Genomic DNA, 24,295 nt, shown 5'->3' on the forward strand with positions numbered 1-24,295 from the left:
AAGTGTGGGTCTCGACTATACTATGTCTTTGCCCTTTTTATCTGTCTCGCTTTGGTTCCTTCTTTGTATCTTTAGTTATAGAAGGTCTTTTCTGTTAGTCTTCAGGTCATTCTCATAGATGGACACTCAGTAAATAGTTGTAATTTTGGTGTGCCTGTGGGGGGAGATGATCACCCTTAGGTCTTCCTTCTCTGCCATCTTGGCCCTCTCAACCCCACTCAGTGATCATTTGAAAGCATTACTATGTCTTTTAATGTTTTGAAAGTAATACATTTGCTCAATAGGTCCATAAATATATTTAATCTATACATTTAATCAGAAATTATGCTTTGAATGTAATACATTTAACTGATAAATTAATAAAATATATGGGGTATTTTCCACAAGGAACAGAGATGCTTCATCGTAGATGACTTTAGAGAGTCAGTGTCTGATGATTCTTAGTAAAACAATTAGTTGGCTGGGCTAAGTGCTCCAGTTTTCTTTTATTTTTGTTTTTATTCTCTTTGAAAAATATTTTGCTGGAATTGTGCCGGATCCTGCTAAGAGCTGTGTTGGGAGATTATTTTGAAGTCTCAAGCAAAACTAGAGAATGGCTTAGTTTGCAAGTTTTCTTACAGATTTAAGAAAAAAGTAATTGATTCCTTTATAAGTTAACAAGAGTCCAAGTGTAATCCCAGAAGAGGAGAATCGTAAAATCAAACCATGGTACTTATGTCAACTTCCAAAGACTACATTAATGGTTCTGTTGCTGGAGAATAGGTTCCTGCCTTGCTCAGGAAAGAATTCAAGAGCAAGGCATAGTGAAGTGAAAGTAAGTTTATTCAGGGAGATACACACTCCATAGACAGAATGTGGGCCATCTCAGAGGGCAAGAGAGAGAGAGACCACCAGGTACAGAGTTGTTAGTTTTTATGGGCTGTGTAATTTCATATGCTAACGAGTAGGAGGATTGTTCCAACTATTTTGGGGAAGGGGCTGGGTTTCCAGGAATTGAGCCCTAGCCTACTTTCGGACTTTTTATGGTCAGCATAGGAACTGTCATGGTAGCTGTAGATGTGCCATGAGGTTCAAAGTCTACTGGAAGCCGAATCTTCTGCCATCTTGGTTCTAGCCAGTTTGTCCTGTTCTCAATTGCTGTGTCATTATTTCAATGGTTGTGTCCTGCTCCCTTCCCTCCTGTCTCAGTTCTAACCCATTGGTTAATGCCATATTATTTTGTGCATCAGGAATTATGCTAATCTATAAAGTATAGGTATTGTTTTTATATTCATTTACAGATGAAGAAAGTAACTTTCAGAGAGGGTAAGTATTTTATCCAGGTTCACACAGCTAACAAGTAGCAGAGCCTAGATTTAAACCGAGTCAAACTGAATCCATTTTCTGGATGTATTAACATATCTTCACAAATGCTTTCTTGTGGATGCAATTCCTTCCTTCTGGAGTCTGGTTTTTCCTCCTATTACCTCTCCTTGTATAGCTCTTATTTTCCAATATTATCCTTATTAATATTTCTGTCTATTTTGGTAAACTTCTGGCTGTGAAGGTCAGGGATTTTATTTCATTTTTCTTTGTGTTGCCAATGCTAGCACAGTTCTTAATGCAAGGCACGATGTGTAGGTATACCAATGGATAAGGTAGTGAGAGAATTTGGACTTTAAGATATGCAGATATTTTTGTTTGGTGTTTTATAGAAAGTAAAATCCTCTTGTTTACTTGTTAATTGGAAATTTTACCAAAAAAGGCAGATAGGAAACATGAACTCAACTAAACAACTCAACCCTCCAGTCCCTTCAGTTACAACTCATAGAGAAATCCTGGCTGATTTGAGTCAGCTGAGGCAATTCTTGCAGTTAATGCCATGGCAGCTTCTGCAATATTTTTTTCCATGACCATATTATTAAAAACAGGGGGAAGGGCAAGCAATATTGTTTCTAAAATTTAACTTATGCTACTGTCAGTCTTTCTCACATCTCTGGGGACACAGACATATAATATTAGATTCTATAGAAATATTACAAAACCACCAAGGATTCCCTCCTGGAATTTCATTTTGGTCTATAATGGTAATCATTTTAGATGATAGCAGACAGTATCAATGGCACTCAGTTAATTATTAGGACTATTCCAAATTTTGATGAGAAAAGATCTCCCTCCTCCATTCGTTAGGTAGAGTGACAATCAAGGGAAATTAGGATGGAACAAAGTACCTAAGGAAAAATGGCTCCATCTATTAATCATACAATTAATTTAATGCATTGTTTCTTTGTGTTTCTTTACGCTGTATAATTTCAGGTGAGATTACTTAGTTTTTCTGTAGAGTATGCTCTGTTTTTGTAGCTATTACAGTGAGAGTGAGTATTTGGGAAATGTGTCTAACTCACTAGAGGATATTTAAGTCTACTCTCTACACAGTGAGTCATTAATGGGTGCTGTCATCTTATTCTTAACAAATATCTCCTTGTAGGACGAAATTCTGACAAGAAAATTACAGGATTGGTATTCATGATAGGGTTTATGTTAATAATTAGAGGACTTTTGCTCCTTAATGTAAATGGAGCTTAAATAAAAAGGTTAAAAGGCAAGTCTCTTTTAAGAATATAGGTTTTTTTTTTTTACAAATATAGGTATGTTGTCAAGGCAAATATATACACCCCCCTCTTCTTGGGCAAATGTCACCAAATTGTCTTTTAATATTCATTGTGCATCTGTCAACTACTCACTGAACTTGTTTCTCTTCTGCTTTTAGCAATTTTGCAAGCATTCTTGTGCTGCACATATGATAGATATATGATACAAATGGATATTTTAATCATTTTAGATTTTCTCATTTTACCTACCAAAGAATAAGAAATACCTACCAAAGAAATTTGGATCCAAACAGGTCTTTGTTAATAAAATAAATACTGCTTTGCACAATCTGCTAAGAAGAAACAGACTTGAAAACATAAACAAATAAAACCCTGAGACACATACTAGGAAAAAAGAATAAAATCATACATTTGAACAAAGAATAAAATTATATATTTGAATCTTTTGCATACTTCAACAGAGTATTAAAAGCAGTCTCTTAAATGGTTCCTTGCTTGTGTTTCTGTAAATGTGATGTCTTAAAGGGGGAAACAGTTTACATCCAACCAGGAGTTTGGTTTCCTCATAATAAATCTCATGTGACTTTGATACATTTCCTTGAAATACTTAGCACTTACGTGTGTATCTTTTTCCAGCTGTGGTTGTGTAAATGTTTAGATATTTCAGTCACTCATGTTTATATTTTATCTTCCAACTGGGCAGTTGTTGAAGGAATCCTTCCCTGTCCTTCTCGCTGATGCTGGCCTTGCCTAAAGTCAGTTGTGTTATATTCCCAAGGTTCTACCAGGATTCTTGCCAAGGACAGCTGACATTATCATCCTGGTGACTTGTGAAAGCCTCACTCCATCAGCCCCTTTCTTCTTTGTAACTTTTTAGTTTCCTACGTAGAATGTAGTTGAAACCTTGAAGTTGGTTTTGCCAAGTGTAATATAAACCTTATTACATAAAAAATACCCAAATTAGCATAACTAAAATGGTAGTTGTCAGGTGGTGGTTTATAGGAACTCACAAATTATGATTGAAGAAGGAAGGTTTTTTTATGAATAGTGAGTCAAGAATATAAAGAGAGGTGTGTGATGGAGTGGAGAGTGGTACCGCTTTTAAGGAGAAACATTACAGTCACCAGGGCTCTTTCCTCTACACTCTTCTGTGATTGATACATGTTCTTCTCTACTTGTTCTTGGTGTAACTCCCTCAGAGTCCTCCTTTGAGAAAGTGAGTCACAGTCATTGATACAAGTTAGGTGACTTTTCCCTCAAAGCGTGTTAGTGGAAAAACTGGGAATCAGTGATACTTAATTTTAATTGTGCAAACAGTACATACGAGTTGAGGTTCTCAGATATTAAAAACTGATACTATAGGATATTTACTCAAAAATGCAAACTCATTTTTAGAGAAGATCACACAGTACAAGGAAAGCTTTATATCCCCTTTTATTTATCATGAAGGTCTTCACTGAGTTAAGTGCCTATGAAATCACATGATTTACAGTTAGATATTCTTGAATGCATTGGAAGAACAAAATTAGATGCATCAGGTTTGACTGCTTCTTGCTATTTTTATTATCTACATTTTAAAAATAAGTAATCGGCGGGGAGAGTATAGCACACTGGTGGAGTGTGTGCTTAGCTTGCACAAGGTCCTGGTTTCAATCCCCAGTACTTCCATTAAAAAATAAAAATAGGTAAATCAATAAGTAAACCTAATTACCTCCCCCCTTCAAAAATAAAATAAAAATAAAGTAAATAAATCTATTTTAAAAAACTGATTAGAAAAAGTAAGCATGCAAACTAACAAAACATAAACTTGAAAATGAAACAAAAAATAAGTAATCAAAATGAACAACTTCTAATGTTGGAAACAAGAATGAACAAAAGCATGTTTCTTAGTGGAGTTTAATTAATCCTAGCAGTACTTATGGAATATTTGGAAAGAGCAAAGATTATGAATTTGACTAGGATTGAATCCCACCACTGCCACCTTTCAGCTGACTGACAGCCAAGAGTCTTAGTTCCCCTCAGATGGATACCAGATATAACAACATTCACCTCATAAAGATGTTGTTGTGATAAAGGCGATAATTAATAATTGTTTTCTTTTAAATTCCTCTTCCTCTTGCTTAGACATGATAATAAAGGATAACTTATAGTTTTTAGGAAGATGATGATTACCATTTATGATTGTTATTATTGAGGTTAAGCAATTACTTGTCATAAATATCCCTCTTGAGTCAGAAAGTTCCTTCCGTGAAGGTTATACATTATGAGAAATGTGAGATTTCTATGTTTTTTGTTATTATTTCCAAAAGTTTTGGCTCTACAGTCAGTTAAATCTTTTGTTTACTCACCCTATTCATTCTCTCCAGATTACTTTATGCTGACAGAGTATATTTTCTTTTGAAGCATGTTCCTCAGAAGCAAAATTCAAAGTGGGATGTCCTATAAAAAGAAAAATACAGAGAGTTCAGTGACCAAAAAAGTTTGAGAAATGCTGCATATTTTACCTTTCTTCTAGCGCACATAATGTGAATTAGCAAATTTAAAGACCCTGAGAACCACAACTCTTTTTCTGAGCAAACAATCTGAGAAGAGAGTGTTTCACGTAGCATTTTGAAAATTCAGCCTTTAATAGAATAGAGAGCATTTTTATTGCTGAAACTCTTTTACTGAATGCTGCTGTACAAACATCATGGTGAAAACTTGGGCCTGAGTCTCTACTCCCAAAAGTCCTGCTGGGACTATAGGTTAGGGATGGAGAGAGTCTCGTGCTCCATTGTACTTGAGCAGAGCCTGGGTGATCTCCAGGTTCTGTAATTGGCTGTTACTTCCTCTGTATACTCTCTCTGGACAGTTTTATTCTTTCTCAGAGTTTCAGTCTCCAACTTGATTCTCATCTCTGGATCCAGCTGAGATTTTTTTCCTGAGGTCAAACTTGGATATTTAATTGGCAGCTTGTCATCTTCATTTGGAGATTCTGGAAGCATCCCAAACTCTCCATGTCTCATGCTGAATACATCACCTCTGTCCTTTCACTCACTACATCCCATTCTTTTACTCTTGCCCTTCACTGGGACTACCCTTACCCATTGCTCAGATCAGAAATAGGGAATCTCTCTATACTCTGCTTCTCTCCCATCCTGTGCATTTTTCATTTCCATCTCCCATAGTGCCAGTGAGTGGATTCTGTGGATATTATAACTATTTCTAGATTCTTCTGTCAACTGAAAAAAAATGCATAACCTAAAAGTTGAGCATATGTTTTATTCAGTGGACTTTCTGAGGACTCAAGCCTGGGAGGTGGCCTCTGAGTTCACTCTAAGGGACTACTCCCAAGAGATAGGGGAGAAGCCAGGATATCTAGGAGTTTTTGTAACAAGGGCTAGGTATTCGGAACATCAAACGATTATTGTTAAAGAAAGCCAGATATTTTGAGTTAAGAAATTTAGTACTTTTCTACGTATGGGAAGGTACAAAAGTCTGGGCTCATTGAAATCATTTCTTTGATATACACCTAGCTATCTAGGCTCACTATCCTCTTCTCTCACATCCTGAATCCCTTCAGGGTGTTCTGCTGTGGGTGGCAGCAGAGGCTGGGCTCCCTACTTGTCTACATCCTGAATTCCCTCTGCTCACTGTTCAGGGTGGCAGTAGTAGCTGATGACTTGATGGCCACACCATCTTTTGTTTACTGCTATGGCTGGCAATGGCAACATTTTTCATTCAGATCTATCTTCTCTTCTGCCTATCAATATCCAAGTTTAAGCTTTCAGAATTTATTGTTTCAAGAATGTAAATGCGTTCTAACTATTCCTTTCCCAGTTTAGCCTGCTACAGTCTAATTTCAGACTACCAATTTTGAGCTCCTTAAAGCCAAACTTACAAGCAATTCCTTGCTTAAAAATATACTAATGTTCTTGTTGCCTTCAGATAGGTTCCAGAACTTTGGCTTGATGTACAAAGCCCATCACATTATGGCTTCTTCAGGCACATGCTTCCTAATCTCTGACATCCCCCTTATACTGAGGCCATTCTCACTTACCTACAGATCCCACAAGTGTACCATATTCTTTTGTAGCTGTGCCTCTGAGTGAAATCATCTTTCTTTCCCTGCTGACTCATTTTTCAAGACTCACCTCAGGTTTCATGTGTCAGCATGCCTTCTCTGTCTGCCTTTCCCCAGCAGTCTTAAGTGCCCTTTCTTTGTATTCTCATAGCAACGTATGCATCCTTGTTTCCCATGTGAATATAAATAAAATTTACTTAAATTAAATACATATTACCTCAGCAGTTGATCCTCATTAGCATCCACCTTTCATAATTACAGCTGGAATAATGGCCAGTAATATATTATAATGTTTTATTTTCTGAAGTTCTACAGCACTCGTAATTGAGTAATCTGAAATCCAATTTAAATTTCATTTGACTTCAGTATAGCCTTTGCAAAAGACCATGAGTTTCCAAGTAATTTTTTCCCTAGTTCTGGTTTATTTCATCCTCTTTTAGAGCCTGGTTTCACTTAGAGGATTTATAGTATGCTGTATACCATGCCCTGAACTAAAGCTATTTCTCAATATTTCTGATTATAAAACTGTTACTTGACATTTCAAATTATATATTTTTTTTGTTTCATGGTGGATATAAGCAAGTCATAGACCTTTTAGTCTCATCACTCTTTTATGATTTCATTAAGAAAAATACTAATTACAGTAGTTACAAATTAGAAATATAGATAAACTCTATGCAGAACTTACTGCCTAGTAAATGTTAAAGTATGCATGTACAGTTACAATTAAAAATAATCTTGTAAAGTGTCTTTATAGTATGCATGATTTTTAAGCTTCAGATCATTCCTCTCAAACAGGGTCTTGCTATTAGCACTGTATTCATTTTTTAACTTACTCAATACATTTTTATTATCTCTAGTGTGCCCAAGCATCAGAGAAACAACCATGAGCAAAATCAGACCCACAGATCTTATAGAGTAATGGGAAAGACAAGACAATATTCAGAACATCAAATAAATTTAAATTATAATTCTGATCATTTTGCCAAGAGTAGTTTTTTACCCTTGCTTAAGGGAGTATTTACGTTTTGTTGTAAAGATCAGGGATGGTAGAGATTTAAAAGAAGTCTGGGTATAAACTAGGGTGAGACCATTTTGGGCCCAGACCCTGTGACAGGCACAGGCCTGAGGCAGGAGGAAGCCTAATATATTTGTGAAACTAACAGAAGACTAGGGTGAAGAAAGCAGAGAAAGGAGTGGGACAGAAAGTCTGGAGAGCTGGACAGGGTAATGAGCACACTGACTCTTGCAGGTCTTGTTAAGGATTTCATCTTACGAGCAATGAGTTTATTTTAAGAGCCAGATTGTATTTGCATTTCAAAGCTTTCATTTGGATGCATTGAAGTGAAGCTATTTAAAAGCTATCCTAAATCCTGGTGGGAACCTAGAGTAGTTTGATCTGGGATGGTAGCTGGCTGCAGAGATTGAGATGAGTAGATTCATTTGAGAAATTTAGGAGAGAATTAAGGGTAGAAAGAGAGGTGTCAAGGAACACTGGTTTCTACTTTTCATTATTCATTGAGAGTGGAACATTAGATGGGAACAAGGTTTAAGGTTTGGTTGTTGAATCTGAGAACTCTCTAAGATTTTTACATATTAAATCTATTCATGGCAACCCTAAGGTAGGAATATCAAAACTATGAAACTGGATCCTTGTTTTAGAGATTATAATCTTGTTGGAAAAAAATAAGGTACAGACAAAATATTTGTGACACACACACTCAAGATTTCATTTATTAAGTAATAATACATAAGGTCTACAATGTAGAAAAAAGGGAAAACTATCCTTTTCCATTTAATATTATATTTAATTACTTAAACTCAATTTAACATCTTATCTTTGAAGTCTACTAAAATGTTAATATAATTATTGGAGACTAATGGACTTAATTTATCAATGAGGGGACAATATATTTTATATACTTTTTTATTATTTAAAAAGATATAAAAGTCTATATGAAGAATGGTTTCATCATATATATTTCACAATAAATGTTCATTGGTGTATAATATATGTTTTGTTAAAGTGTTGATTGATGTTAGTTAAAAAGGGATTCCGGGAAGCCATGCCATTATTTGTAGTCATCAACAATTCTGTAACACATTCCTCTGCGGAAACAGGCACGGACGTAGTACAGACAGACAGGGTGATGGGTTCTGAAAGAATCTGTGGACAAGGGATTTGGAGAGCAGACAGGATTTGTACAGGCGAAGTTTTAGCAAGAGCACTTTCTAAGTGGACGGTCGAAAGGATTCAGGAATGAGAAGATATAGTCAAGGTGGACACCAGAAGGATTAGGAAGAGGAAGTCAATATTATGCAGTGTTTAGATAGTAGTGTTGATGCCCTGGCTTTTGAAATGAGACTTTTAATTGTTTTCAAGTGATGATATGAAGATATTTTATCAATTCTTCTGCAGGCTCCCGTCTTCGTCAGGAAGATTTTCCACCTCGCATTGTTGAACACCCTTCAGACCTAATTGTCTCAAAAGGAGAACCTGCAACTTTGAACTGCAAAGCCGAAGGCCGCCCCACACCCACTATTGAATGGTACAAAGGCGGGGAGAGAGTGGAGACAGACAAAGATGACCCTCGCTCACACCGAATGTTGCTGCCAAGTGGATCTTTATTTTTCTTACGTATAGTGCATGGACGAAAAAGTAGGCCTGATGAAGGGGTCTATGTCTGTGTAGCAAGGAATTACCTCGGAGAGGCTGTGAGTCACAATGCATCGCTGGAGGTAGCTAGTAAGTAAAATGGGTTTTCTGTGTTTGGGGGAGGGGCGGACCAAGTGGGATCATTTGCCTTGATTGTGGTAATGAAACAGTAAGCCTGCATCACAGGCTTTCCTTGAGGAAAATCTCTACATTTGCATGTGAATATAATCTACTATTTGTTTGAATTTTCTACGTTTCTCATCCGAGCTGGTTATTCAAGCTAAATTGGGATTTATACATAGTGGCTGAACTGTTTTACTTTTTGGAGCTGTTTTCTGTTGACCATTCTCACTGAAAAGGATTTTCTCTTCTCCTTTGTTCCTTTTAAATATGGTGAATTTAAGTATGTTTATGTAGAAAGTACAGTGTAGGGTTTCTTCATGTGTCTTCATGAAGAGAAATACTTTCAACTGGTAATATAAGGTATGGTTTTAAACTGTTTCTAATTCTTAGAAATATATTACACTTTTACTAAAGCTATAGCCAGAGAAATGTATGATTATGCCTCATTCTTTATTATCATGGCTACTGTAGTGCACCCTGGGAGGAAAACATGTGGATGGAATCTGCAGGGGGTTCATGGTTCAGTTTATTTATACAAATACCAAAGGCTGCTCATTTGACATTACATCAAAAAGGATTTGGTTGACTAATGATTAAGTGGTTATATCTAGAGCCTAGATGTGTATCGTATTTGAATTAGAATTAGGCTTTTTTTATTTTCAGTAAGCATTCAAGAGATAACCAGAAAATTTCATTCCTTTGGAAGAATCCTGCTTCATATATGTATGTATGACAGGAATTGACACTTGTATAGAAACTGGAGAAAAAAATGAAATTTAGATCTAATTCACTATTAGTTTAACTATCTGTAATTTTATATGAAATTGTATACAAAACTATATAGATATTTATATATAATGTTTTCCAGGTTGATTGATATTTTAATATAATTTATACATTTCAAAATTTTAGTTATAAAATCAGTTTTCATAATATTTAACATTGTCTCCAATATTCAACTAGAACATAAATACATAGAACCACAGATAATTATAAAATTATAGACACAAAAAGGAATTTAGAGAAGGATTATTCCAACTTAATCATATTATTAATGTGAAATCAGCCCTAGAGAATTTAGATGATTTGATCTTACTCACAGAACCATGTGGTACTTAAGTTGAGACAAAATGTCTCAATGTCCGATATGGGTATAGAATTTAATTAGATAGAATAAAAAATTAAAGTAACCATTTAAAACTAGGTCAGAACTAGCAATTCACATTTTAAGAACATTTACGTGAAACTCAAGTTTATATTTCTCTATTTATAGTTACCTGATAATTAACTTATTGTACTTTTTCATATTGCTTTGATTCTCAATGAAGGTCTTAGAACTAAACCAGTGAGATGTATAAAAGCTATAATCACAACAGAAAGCTATTTTTCTTTTTCTTTTTTAAGCTCAACTTTAAGTGTGGCACAAGGAAAGGAATTTTAACGGTTCAATTTGTTTATAAAAAGAAGTATATGTTTTGATAAAGTCATCTTTCAAAGTTATGATATTAACACCTTTCTAACACTTGACACCTCTATATTTAAGAATAGTTCTTTCCTGTGAAGATAAATGTAAGTTCATGTATGAGAACAAATGTAGAAAATCAAGAAAGATGATGTAGATAACCTAGGCCAACTCCTGTATGTAGTATGTAAGAAACTGAACACCAGGAGGGGAAAACAGTGATTGTTTATTCTCTGGAATTATAATTCTTTAATATAAATGAAGTGTGTACCAACAGAAATATCAAAGATCATCTTACCTTTCTGTGTTATTTTCTACTCTATTTACATTTTTATCATTGTCAAACTTTTTTTTTTAAGTTTATAGACTTGAATGGAGGATCTAAATGCTTACCATATAGATTTTCCTTTTCAGAATACCTCTACTTTTACCTCAGATGATCAAGATATCCTTAATGCATTGGGATTTAGAGACCTGTTTTTTCTAATCTGGCTTTTGTGCAGACATTTTAAAAGACACTCTTAGTTTCCAGTTAAGTTCTTTCCCTAAGTTAGACATTCCATTACCTTGAGGGTGCATTATGGGAAAAGCTTTTGCAATCTTAGTTAACAAATACATGATCATGAAATTGAAACCAGACATAAGATCATTATATAACTTTTATCAGTAAAATATTCAAATATATGGTTCCTTAATGCATAGTTCATGAATTTTAGTGGGATATTCCTCACATATTCCAAAATTCAACTTCCAGAGAAAAAAGTATTAAAATTTATTGAATAACAAGATACTCTAGAAAACACTTTAAGATTGTATTCTATAGCAGTTTATATACTTAAGAAGGAAGAAGCATATAGATACTGTACATTTATCAAATATAATTTGATATTAAAAGGACAGTTAGGTAATAAGATCCTTATTAGTGATAATAATTATTTGAAACTATAAAAAAAGTTTGAATAGTGTTTGCTTCCAATAATTTTATAGTAGTTAAATTGTAAAAATTGAAATCATGTTTTTGTTTAGATAAATTGTATTATTTGGTCACATAAGTTATATGGGAAAAATTAAGTACTCTGCAGTTAAAATAGCTTTTGTGTTTAAAAAATTTGTGGTTCAGAGCACTTCAAATAGAAATGTAGTATTTAATTCACGTGTATTTCACATATTTATTTTAGCCAATGGTTACTGCTCATTCAGCATTTTAAAATATGTTTGCATCCTAAAATCAAAACTAGCCTTTTGTATGTTACATAAATAATTGGAGGGGAAGGAGGGCAGGGAAATATGGGTCATACATGTTATAGGTTAAATCTGTGAAGGGCTTTTATAGTTTGGTTTTATTATTTCCTGGAGAATATTACTACATATTTCCTTAGTTAAGGTACCAGAAGTTCAATAAGAACTGTTCTTATTCTTCCCAAAGGCTCAGACACAGGAAGACAAAGATTGCATCTAATTTCTTAGTGATGCTGTAGCTCAAAGTAATAGCATTAACAAAAGTGTCTTGAGGCAACGTGGGTTTCAGAACACAGTTGTTGGTAATACTTTAAAAAACATTTATCTGTGTTTTATTTGCCTTTAAACCAAGTTTTACAGCTGTAACAACAACTAGATCTCTTGGTTCCTAAAAATTGTCAATCTCTCAAACACTGGGAAGAAAATATGGAATGTGAAAAAACCTTTGTTTCTATATAGAAATGACAATATTCTTGTCTTCTGTGTTTTAATGCTCATTTAAATTTAAGTAATGCATCAAGAGGATTGCATTTATTGGTTATCTTTAAGATTATTTATTTTCATTTTTATTTGAATTTGAATTATAAACAAGATAGACCTAGTGAAAAGCATTGGCCAACTTTTTGGTACTAATCCTTGCCATGTGGTAAGAGTGGTATTCTTGGTCTTGAAAACTCAGTTTTGATGCAATTAAATTTATTTCACACAATTATTAAGTCTAAGAATTGAAATGCTAAGAAATACGTAGTAGTCCTTATACTTAAAGTTTCCACCTTGAATTTTTAGAAGTTTACCTCTGTAAAGGAAAAGAATTTTTAATCACAGATGCATTTTTAAATTTTGTTAATTATTGTTTTTCTTTGCAAACCGAAAATAATATATTTTGATAGGAACTTTAATTTGAAAATTTAGAAGATACTGCTGTTTTAAAGATTCATGAAAACTCACTGTTTATCTAATTCAGTTTCAAACCTAGCTTTCTAAAATGATCTTACAAATAGTATTTCCTGGTTTGTTTCGTGTTAGCACTATTCTAGAGTTTACTAAATGTTTAGAAAAAAGTATTTTATGGGTCCATTATATCCATATTACCAGTTATTAAATATAGAACTTCATTTTATGCCTGGTACAAATTGATAACACAGTTCTTTGACACGACTTATATTTAATAAGTAATCTGATCTTGGGTAATTGCACTGAATTTTAGGGAAAATTATTTTGAACTTTGACCCTCACACTTTCGATTGTAGAACATGGCTCTCTACGTCATCTGCTAAGCAGTGCACAGTCAGCATATGGCTATTTCTTTCCTGTGTAAGCTGTTTTCTCCTGAGGAAGCGAAATTCCCTTCTGACTAGGCAGACATCTGCTGGCTGTCTTAGCAACAAACCGGAGAACTATCTTTCCAGGAAAAAAAAAAAAGTCCAATTAATCAGAGATTAAGTCTTTCCAGATTTTATTAACTGGGCTGCTTTTTAATAGTGATTACTTTGAGGTAGAATGTTTATATTTTGAAGTAATATTTCCCACTGAAATAATGTTTTTCCATTGCTTTCAATATATTATGATCTTTTGTTGTCCTTGTTATTAAACAATTCTCCTTAAAGTGATTTAGTGTGTTCAGTTGACTTCTTAGGCAAACTTTTATTGTTTTTCCTCCAACTCACTTGACTGTTATATATTAATCTTTGGCAAATATGTGAAAAGATCTTAAAGTGGGGACATGCTATGCATTTTCTTTCCTTTACTCCCAATCTCAGGTTAAGGAATATGATTATTAAGCTTTCAGAGATCATTTTTAAATAACTTAAAAGTTGTGCTTTATTTCTAAATACAGAACTAATATATGTTCATTATAGAACATACACAGTCTTTTAAAATACATACATGTTCTTGTAATCTCATTACCCAGAGTTAACCACTGTTGAAATTTGGGTGGATATCTTAACATCACTGTATGTTCTCTAGGGAAAACTATTTACTATTCAATTAATATTCAGTTCTTTCTTAGGTGGCCAAAAAAAGAATTGGCTATGATGGAACACATAACTATGTCATAAAAACTAAATGGAAGAGTTTAGCTCTCTAGATTGGATGCCACAAAATATCTTCCATCTCCTGTTTTATATTGCTACATACATCATCCTGGACCAGATTCAATCGAGTAATCTTGGGGTTAAAGTTTACATATTCCCTTACCAGTCTCATGAGCCACCCCTTCTATTATCTCAAAAAGTAGATGGTGTTCATACATGCTGAAAAGTACTAAGATGATTATTTCAACACTACTTGATGCTGAGATATAAAGTCCCTTGAGGTTTCCAGGAAATCAATTCAGTATTTAGTTATTTATGGGAAATTCTTGGCAGTGTCTCTTCATATCAACAATACTGTCTTTAAAAAATAATAAAATAACAAGGTAGATCTGGTTATCTCTTAAATCTTGTCATCATATCATTCCTCCTTTTAATCCTCCTAATTTACTTACGATTTAAATGCTAGACATCCTTCCCACATACACAAAGTTGAGGATGATTTGTATTTATTTTAAAATGTGGTTCAATGACAAGTTGATCTAATAAAACATACCTAAACATTCTTAGTATAATTAATTTAAATTAATACAAAATAAATTAACTTAAACTTGTCATTAATTACCAATTTAAAAAAATTTTTGTCAGGTTAGGCAAAATGTTTTGTTGAATGTTTTGAGGGGCATAAAAGTTCTTTGATCTGTTGTTACACAATGTGGGCATTAAACGTACTGTTTTTAAAAAGTCAAGCATTAAATAAAAACATGAAGAATAAGAAAATATAGACTGTCCCCCTAAAATTGGTATTTTTTCCTAGATAACTCTTTGCAGACATTCTGCTTAGTTCTAGCCGTTCGGTGGTGAACAAAAAAGGAAACATTTTCTGCCTTCATGGGAATTACCATATAGGGATGTGATGACAGAAAATAAGTAACTAACCATGCAAATAACTTTATGTTTAAAATGGTGGTAAGTACAAGGAAGGATTGAAGTTAAGCTGAGAGCTGAAATACATGTGGCAGGAGACAGTGTTAGTTTGAAACAGGTGTAGTAATGGAGATGAAGAGAAAAATGAATATTAGACTTGGAGATTGAAGACTTGGTTTAATTTTGGAGGGTGAAACAGTAGAAGTTGAAATCTTGCAAGAGATACAATTATTAGTGATGGCTAAGTCAAGGTCAAAGCTATGAACCATGCAAGTCATAGAACTGAGAGTTTGGATTAGCTTATGTGAGCTTTGATGGTTGACAGTTGTTCAGTTTGCTGCAGGCCCTCACAGTCCCAAGATACGGCACCTTCCTCTGTTCCCTCAGCCTGGAATGTTCTTGTTTTCCTGTTCCACTGGTCCCTCTCTTAAGAACTACCTCCTCTGGAGTCATATGTGACTCAAGTGTCCAGCACCATTCCTGGCCCATTGTAAGTGATATGATCTAACATGTAACTTGGAAATGTTTTATTCCACGTGTGAGGAACATCATAAATCATCAGAATGCCACTTCAAGGACCAATCTAATCTCTACACAACTTCTCTGTAAAGGCAAGTAGTTCCCATGACCTCAAACACTCATTTGAAGGTACAGCACTTAGAATGGAGTCTTGGTACTATTTCACTGGGGTTTTTTCTTTCTTTCAAGGTTTTGGAATATTTAATTAGCTCCTCTGGGGATAACGTAACTTGGGAAATTTAGTTGACTTCCAGTAGTACCAGAAGCCAAAAGAACTTTTTTAGGCTCTGATACATGTGGAACTGGCTCTCTAAGTGTAGTGAGCCCCTCAGAGTAACATCAGCCTGTGCCTATGATTGTAATGACTGGCTGATAGAAAACAGAGGCATTTAAACCTCCTGACTGATAAGGAAACAGTTAATATTCACAGTACCTGAAGGGGTTTCCTGAAGTTCCCTTGAGAAAGTTTACATATGCAAAACAGGACTTAAACATTTTTGCTTTCTCTTTGTCTTTCTGGATAGGGGGAAAAAGTGAAAAAATTAGTATTCTGGAAAGTAGAATTATTTGCATTCTTATACTTTGCCAGTAATCTGTATATTATCTGTAAAGCTATTATAGTATAGTAGATTTATAGTTAATGAAGCAAATTTGACAGGAAATTAAAGAAAAATTGCCACGTAGTAATTAAAAAAAATTGGGAGGAGGTAGGTAATTAGGCTTATTTATTTTTAGAGGAGGTACTGGGGATTGAACCCAGGACCCTGTGGATGCTAGGCATGTGTTCTAGCGCTTGAACTATGTCCTTTCCCTGCAACATAGTAATGTTTTAAATTTCTTATTGCAATCTTAGGCTTTGATCTATGGTTGATGAAATTTTTTTTCAAAAGCTTAGTTAAAATAAGATGTAAAAACCAATGAAAATCTAGGTGCTGCAATAACTAGGCACGATATGGATAAGAAAGAGAAGAAACTCGCTTGGATGGTACTGTGTCCAGCCACGTGTGGGGGAGGCAAACTCGGATGTGGGAAGGACTGAGTCTACTACAGCATTTAGGATCCTACTCAAAATACGGTCCATGGACCAGCAGCATTGGCATCAGCTGGTAGCAAGTTAGAGATTAGGGCCCCACTGCGGGACCGCCTGAATCAGACCCTGTATTTAAACAGTATTTTAAGGTGACTCATATGCAAATTCAAGTTTGAGAAGTGCTGGTATACACTGTGCTAATCTGGCGTTCACAGACCCATGCTCGTCCCCTGAAGCCCGAAACTTCTATTGGGAATGTGACCCCAGTGTGGTTGGTTTTTAAAAAGAGAATCAGGGGAGACATGATTTCAGGTGGATTATTCTGGGTTTCTAAACCAGTAAGGAGTGGAGGCCAGGGAAAGCTGGCGGGGTAAGAGACTGGTAGAGACAGCGTTCAAGGGCAGAAATGGAAAGAGAGAAAAACATAGAGGGACACAGAGGGAAACAAAGTCAGAGTAACAGAGAAAGAGACTCAAAAAGAAGGAGGGGGTGGGCGTGGGAGAGAGAGCGCGCAGGTGGGCATGTGTGAGCCGGTGGGGGTAGCGTGGGGGCGGGGCGGGTACTGATATGATAGGGTTAAGCTTGGAAGAGCAGAGAAATACATTTGTCTGAATGAATAAGGGGAAAAAATATTTCCTATGTATGAGTATTTACAGATAGTGGAATGTTAAGCAGAGAAGATACTCAAACTTTTTTTAATATCCATACCATTGTATATCAAGGAAAGTAATAGGTGAAATGTGTCATAGGTATCTTTAAGTAAATTAATGGAAGGCTGTATTCACTTAGCATAACCCAAAAGTGAAATGCTAGAGTCTTTATTTAATGTTACATTTTCTAGAATGAGAACTATTAAAAAAAAAACAAAACTAGGTTTTATTAATAAGAACAGAACTGTGCTGGAAGGGTCACTGGGAAATCGTTTAATATATCCTTCTGATTTTTAGTTTAAATTACCTGAAGATCATTTGTTGTATTAAACGAGGTTCAGAACAAAAGATTCTCTAGCCTCCATCGTCAACGTTCCTATGTGCATCAGCATATGTTAACACAAAGTTATTACCTCAGTTTACCTAAATTCTATTCTACAGCTTGTCTTCCTTTCACTTTATATGCCGATAACAGAAGAGCAGTTTTAAAACTATAGCAGCTCATATGTTTGAGGATCGTTATTAAGTGGGACCTAATTTTTAATAAAGTGCATTTGATGTTTAATTTAGGTTTCTGAGTATAATAAAACAGTTTCTAATCTCGGTCTCTTAGGACCCAACATGGAAATTGTAGCTTTAGTAACATTTTAAGTTATGTCGTATTTAACCTAAGGTTTAAATTGAAGTTTTAATAGCATATATGACATTTTACACTTGTCAAAAGAAATAAAAGTTTATGACCAAGTTATTTAGTATGTCCGAATAGGGACATTTTTAATCTTATCCAGTGAATGATGGAGTAAAACTTAGAATAAAAGCAAGAGAGTTAAAAAGAAAGTGGGAAAGGACACCCCTCCACAAAGGATTTATATTCAGTCTCAATCTCTTCCTTTCCATCACTCTGTATCTCTTCACTACATAATACTGTACTTTCTCTAGATTGAGTCACATTAAGTTACCCTTTGATTAGATTCCTATCTCAGTCAGACACTAGAAAATGGATTAGGAGACTCTGTTTGATGTAGGACATTGATGGCACTTCGATCATATAATCCAGCACTTGTCATAACTAACCCAAGTGACTTCCCTTAGTTCTAAAATGTACGTGTAGAGCAGGTTTCAACCTTGTTGAATCTTGCTTAAGGGAATTCTTGGAAAATATGATTACAGCATGCTTTCCTTTGGGACCACCTCAAGAAAGAAAGCAACAGTGAGCCAAAATGTCACAGGAGAGGAGTAAATGTTGTGTGGCCAGTAGACTGAGATCTGCTGACAGTTCCTTTTTCCTTCACTTTTCTCATCTTTTGCCTAAATCACCACAATCTAGAACTTGGGTGAGCTCAGAATTCTGTGGTTAGACTCTGAAACATTGGTAGACAATAAAGGTAGTTTCTTAGCCCCTTTCTTTTTCTTTCATTCTTTTAAGAAAGTAATTACCACTTAGGTCTCTGTATGGTTTCCCATGAAATAGGTTCTTTCTGGACTATGTTGGTTGTCATTCTTCAATCTCCTTCAAAAGACTGATCATCAACTGCAGGTGAATAACAATACATTTCTTACAACCTAGTCCAAGAGGAGTTTGTGTTCTTTTAACATAAGGGGCTCTCTTAAACCATTAACTGGATGGCTCTTATCCATAGAGTGTGTTAATGGAAACTTCGTAGTTAGATACGATTAATTCTGTCATTAAGTTAACACAAATTTTGTTCTCAGCAAACTCAATAAATGTTTATTTAGCATAGCTCTCTGGCCTTGGTGAAGTAACTTAACCTCTCCATGTTTTCATTCTCACCTGTAAAATAGGGAAATTGTTCCACTTACCTTATACAGATTTGGGAAGGATTAAGTAAGTGAGCATGCATCATGTGCTTAGAGCTGTGCCTGGCCAACAGCGAGCACTGTGTGAATGGCAATGATTGTTCCATGTGCTATTTACTGTGCTAGGCACATTATGAGGTTGACTTCTTCCATTCCTATGGTCCCAAAGACTGTATCTCTTTATTTCAGGAAGGGGGATGCTGAAAATCTAATGCCATATATGGTTACATTTAGAAAACGCTTGCTGTTCCCAGAGGCAGTCGTCTTCTATACACAAATGTATTTAAAATCCACAAAAATGTTTGTGAACAGATAGGTATTTTTCATATATCAGTACATGGTATGTCTTTGATGACCTATTTTCGAGGATTTGTAAAGCAATTGTTATTGACCTAGTTAGTATTTCAGTATTTGATTGTGGTCTCTCAAAATATGTTCCAGTGAATTGTTTCTATGAGCTGTTAAAAAAAATAATCTGGAAAATACATCTTTAAACAAATCTCTTTTCTGTAAGACTTCAGAGCTTTCAAAGTATTAGCGAATGGTATGAAACACAAGTAGGAGATCGAAATTATTATGATTCCCCCACTTAAATGAACTGTCCAAATAATTATTTTCAGAAATAAATTTTAGATGCACGTTAATATTTAGTACTTTGTGGGAGGACATACAGTTTCAAAAGTGTCTGTGTATCAGATTCAGCTGTGTGGTTATCTTCTCGGTTCCTTTGTTTTAAGATCATAAGAGTAAGAATACGATATATAATTGTTTTCATTTTATGTCCAGGTAGGTTTTCTTCTACATCAGCATGTTGAAGGCCACAACAGGGATCCATTCAACATTCCAAACATAGGCAATTTAAATATGGTACTTTATCAAAACTTTGCAAAGAGATGCTTAGCGCAGTGTGTGGCCTTACCCTTCTCTCTCACTAATATCCTGTTACTCTTAATAGCCTTGACCTCAGCTTTCTAAACTTTGTCTTCTATCATGGGTATAATTTACCTCTTGCAGACATTTGACACAGCTGACCTTCTTTGTGAAATATCCTCTTGCCCAGAATTTCATGGCACCCAGCTAGATCGAGATTGCATCCTACTGCGTGTAACCAAAGTCAGACAAATTAGCCAAATGGGTTTAAATTTGAGTCTGGAGAAAGGCTGTATGAAGAATAAGGACTCCAAGAAGCCATTAGGAACCAGCCTCCTTTGATTTGTCTGCTCTGCCAACCTTAGAATGTGACTTTCTTTCTTACGGTTGCAAGGTGACTGCTGCACCTCTCAGTGTCACCTCTCTGTGCTGTCCTTGAGAGAGGAATGTAAAAAATCATCAGCCTATTTTTTTTCCAGATAAAGAATAAATTTCCTGGAAGTCTTGCCCACTAGAATTCGATGACATCTTGTTGGCTTGAACTGTTACATGGCCACCCTTACTGTCAAAGTTTTCTGGAGAGATGTGTTTTTGACTGGCCCATCTCTTCTCCAAACAAAATTTTGTCTTTTGTTGGACGGAAGAACAAAGAATGGGTATTTACTAAGCAAGTAGCAAGGTCTGCCACACAGATGCTATTGTTTCCTCTTCTTTATCTGGCTTTTTTTTGGCTTGTAGCTGAAATGTTTAGGCTCCAGGAGAATTTTGCTCTGTGGCCTATTCTGGATGACTACACCTACCTCCTTGGATTTAGTTGTCAGAGTTGTCCTGATTCACTCCTTGTTCTATTCTCTCTAGCCTAGACTTTGCACTCATCTCTGTTTGGAGGTCTTGGTAGTGCCTCCAGCTTAAAGGTCCAGACTGAGACTTATCTTCCTTTCCATCCCTGTCTTCCCCCTTTCCTCTTTTATTTCATATTTATGAAAATGGTACTGCCATCTCGCCAGCCCACCAGACTGGAAGCCGGAGATCTATTCCTTCCCCCTTTCTTTCCACCTGTTCACATCAGTTGATCATCTAGTCTTGCTGATGTTTTTTTTTTCCTGAATGGCTGGAGAGTCTTCCCACTTATTTCCATCCCCCTTGCTGTTTCTCTAATTAGTATCACCATCATGTCGCACTCAGATGACTGTAATACTTATTCACAAGTAAAAATCTGATCTGTCCCTCTTGATTGCTCACTCAGAGATTCACAATTGCTCCTAAAATCTGAACTCAAAAGGACTTGCAAGGATTTGTGTGATCCGGGCAGCGCAGCCTAGGATTTACGCTCTCCTACCCCCATTCCTTTGATCTAGAAAAAGCTATTTATTGCTTCAGAGCTCAGCAGAGTCATCGCTTCCACCAAGTCTCCTTTTCTGTATATCTGACTCCTCCCCCCAAGGTTAACCTTCCCTGTGCCTCCCTATATTCCTTGATCACAGCATGTAAGTCTTGTATTGTAAGTAAATGTTTACTTACCTGCAACAAGGTCCTACTGTATAGCCCAGGGAACTATTTTCAATGCTTTGTAATAGCCTATAATGGAAAACAATATGAAAAGGAATATGTATGTATGTATGTATATATGTATATACACATATGTATATACATATATATATATAAACATGTATAACTGAATCACTATGCTGTACACCAGAAATTAACAGAAAACTACACAGTGGCTATACTTTAATTAAAAAAAAAGTTTACTTGTCTGTATTTCCCATTTAATTAAAAACATTTTTGTGTGTGGGGGAGGCAAATAGGTTTGCTTGTTTGTTTGTTTGTTTATTTATTTATTTATTTATTTATTTAAAATGGAGGTACTGGGGATTGAACCCTACTTAATTTTAAGCACTTGTGTTGTATAACTTGTAGTACCTAGCACAGGTATTAAAGGGTGTGTTATTACCGAATTTCTGTCAGTAAAAAATTCTGTATAATGATCTCCTCCAATCGAAAACAATAGAAGAAAAGTTTTATTTCTTATATTTAAAGGTGCTGATGTACAATTTAGCATTTTGTTTCCCTAACAGAAATGAGAGATTGCACAAATTATCAAATTATCTGTATTTTTTGTGTGTGTGCCTGATCTACTTTATGAATTTTTTTTCCTATTTAGGAACAAATTTACCTTGAAACAACTGTAATGATAAGTCAAGTCTATGATTGCGTATCTCAGCAAACTTTTCTGAAGAGAACTTCAAGTAGAGCATTAATTTATTTAACATCATATTCTGATCATTATCTCAGACTATAAATTTAATATGCTATAAATAGAATGAAGAATAAGTTTTTAGAATTTATACTGAATAGAAGACATTATGCATGGATATTCAAAAGAAATATGTATGGATATACATCAATAGAAAAGGCATCATTTCCCCCCAAAATTATTAGATAACCTCACATTAAGATTTACAATTAAATGGATAGTATAAAATTTTATCCCAGTGTTTGTTGTAGTAATCCAACATTATGTTGCTTGAACATCAGTTATAAGGCATGACCACACAGGATTTTTCCAAAAAATAGAGAATTCAGATTTTTCTCTTATAGTGTTAAATTTAAAAATTAATAGAATTAAAAATGTTTACTATAAAATTTTAATATTAATTGTAAAAGTATAAATATTTCATATAAATATAAATAAACATGTTAAATAAATAGACTTTTAAGTATTAAAAAATTTTAAAACACTCTGCTTTTGCCTAAAGTAAAACATAAAATCTGAGACACTGGAAAGAGTCTTTGACATTGGTAACTACTTTTGACCAAAGCCTTTTCTAAGCTACAACAGTTAGTGATACTAAGGGGAGGGAGGAAAGAATGTTAATTTGAGTGAAGTGGTTCCAATTTTAAAGGGGTTTTACTGAAGCCAGAAAGGATACACACATGCAGACACACGCACATACGTAAATCAAGAAAATCTTTTTATATGCTGTTATGGATTCAGTTAAAGTTCCTCTTTGTTTCCTAATGTTTTAAAGAATGTCAGATTCAAATTTTCTTTAGATTTTAAAAATTGTGGTTGAAACATATGACTTACTCATGAAATTTTGGATAGGAAAAATATGAACAAAGGAAATCTCCTCTCTCTACCCTTGCCCTGAAATGCTACAATTACTGTGATGATTAGCTCAATGCTATTATGGATTTTTTTTCTTGTAAATAATTTATACTTCAGTTTGCCTTCATCCTGTAAGATGGCAGTGCCTGAAATTGATTTGGTATAATTGTACCTTTGATTAATATTTAATTTGAAATTATTTTACAGATTCAAGTTTAGATGTAACTGTGTCACATTTTAAGATGTTAAATACATACTTGAGTATACGAGTGTACATGTTTTTATAATCACTCACTGTTTTATTATCCAAAGCCACCATTTCTTCAGATCTACAAAGTAATTTTTTATATATATAAAAATATATATTATGTATATAACATGTATATTATATATAGTATATATAATATATATTTCTTTTTTTGGCTTACTAATAGAATTGATTAAATTTAGAAATTCCTCAATTGCCCCCTGACTTCAGTTTGTATTTCTATAATAATACATGTAGAACATGTAGCTGTTATAAATGAAAATATCTGCCAATTTGAAGTTACTAAAATATAAGCCATTAATTCCATGGGTAAAATCTCTGATTCAAGGGACTATTTTCTATCACTTAGCTCACAGATCTGAGGAACTTGGGCAATTAGTTCACAGTGAAACCTTTGAGCTACGGATAGTCATGTAGGTGACAGGACAAAGGGCTTCCCAGAGGGATATATTTCTTAGGTGCTTGAGTTGATGAGTGCGAGAGGTGGCTCGAGAAAGGATTGACTTCTTCTGCAACAGGATTATCATCAGTCACTTTCTCTTCTTCCCAACCCCAGTATCTTTTCTCCCTTAATAGGCTTTTGATTTTTTTTAAACTTTTTTTTAATAGAGTTATAGTCGTTTAAAAATTTTGTGTCAAATTCCAGTGTAGAGCACAATTTTTCAGTTATACATGAACATACATATATTCATTGTCACATTTTTTTTTGTTGTAAGCTACCACAAGATCTTGTATATATTTCCCTGTGCTATACAGTATAATCTTGTTTATCTATTCTACATATGCCTGTCAGTATCTACAAATTTTGAACTCCCAGTCTATCCCTTTCCACCTCCTCTGCCTTGGCAACCACAAGTTTGTATTCTAAGTCTATGAGTCTGTTTCTGTTTTGTATTTATGTTCTTCTTCTTCTTTTTGTTTTTTTTTTTAGATT

General features: G+C 34.7%; 1 protein-coding gene and 1 long non-coding RNA gene across 2 annotated transcripts in view; one reads left to right on the plus strand and one right to left on the minus strand.

The window, feature by feature from the left end:
- Positions 1-24,295, plus strand: part of ROBO1 (roundabout guidance receptor 1) — a 380,724-nt gene that overhangs the window by 66,600 nt on the left and 289,829 nt on the right. The window contains exon 2 of the mRNA XM_031672309.2: positions 9,074-9,400. Coding sequence (XP_031528169.1) covers positions 9,074-9,400 — 327 coding nt within the window. The remainder of the gene's footprint in view (positions 1-9,073; positions 9,401-24,295) is intronic.
- Positions 80-19,173, minus strand: LOC140698160 (uncharacterized). The gene is made up of 4 exons (XR_012075718.1): positions 19,115-19,173; positions 4,940-5,030; positions 2,862-2,920; positions 80-154 (listed from the first exon to the last, which is right to left on the minus strand). It is a non-coding gene; the product is annotated as an uncharacterized lncRNA (long non-coding RNA).

The sequence above is a fragment of the Vicugna pacos genome, chromosome 1 (assembly GCF_048564905.1).
Source record: "Vicugna pacos chromosome 1, VicPac4, whole genome shotgun sequence".
Taxonomy (NCBI): Eukaryota; Metazoa; Chordata; class Mammalia; order Artiodactyla; family Camelidae; genus Vicugna; species Vicugna pacos.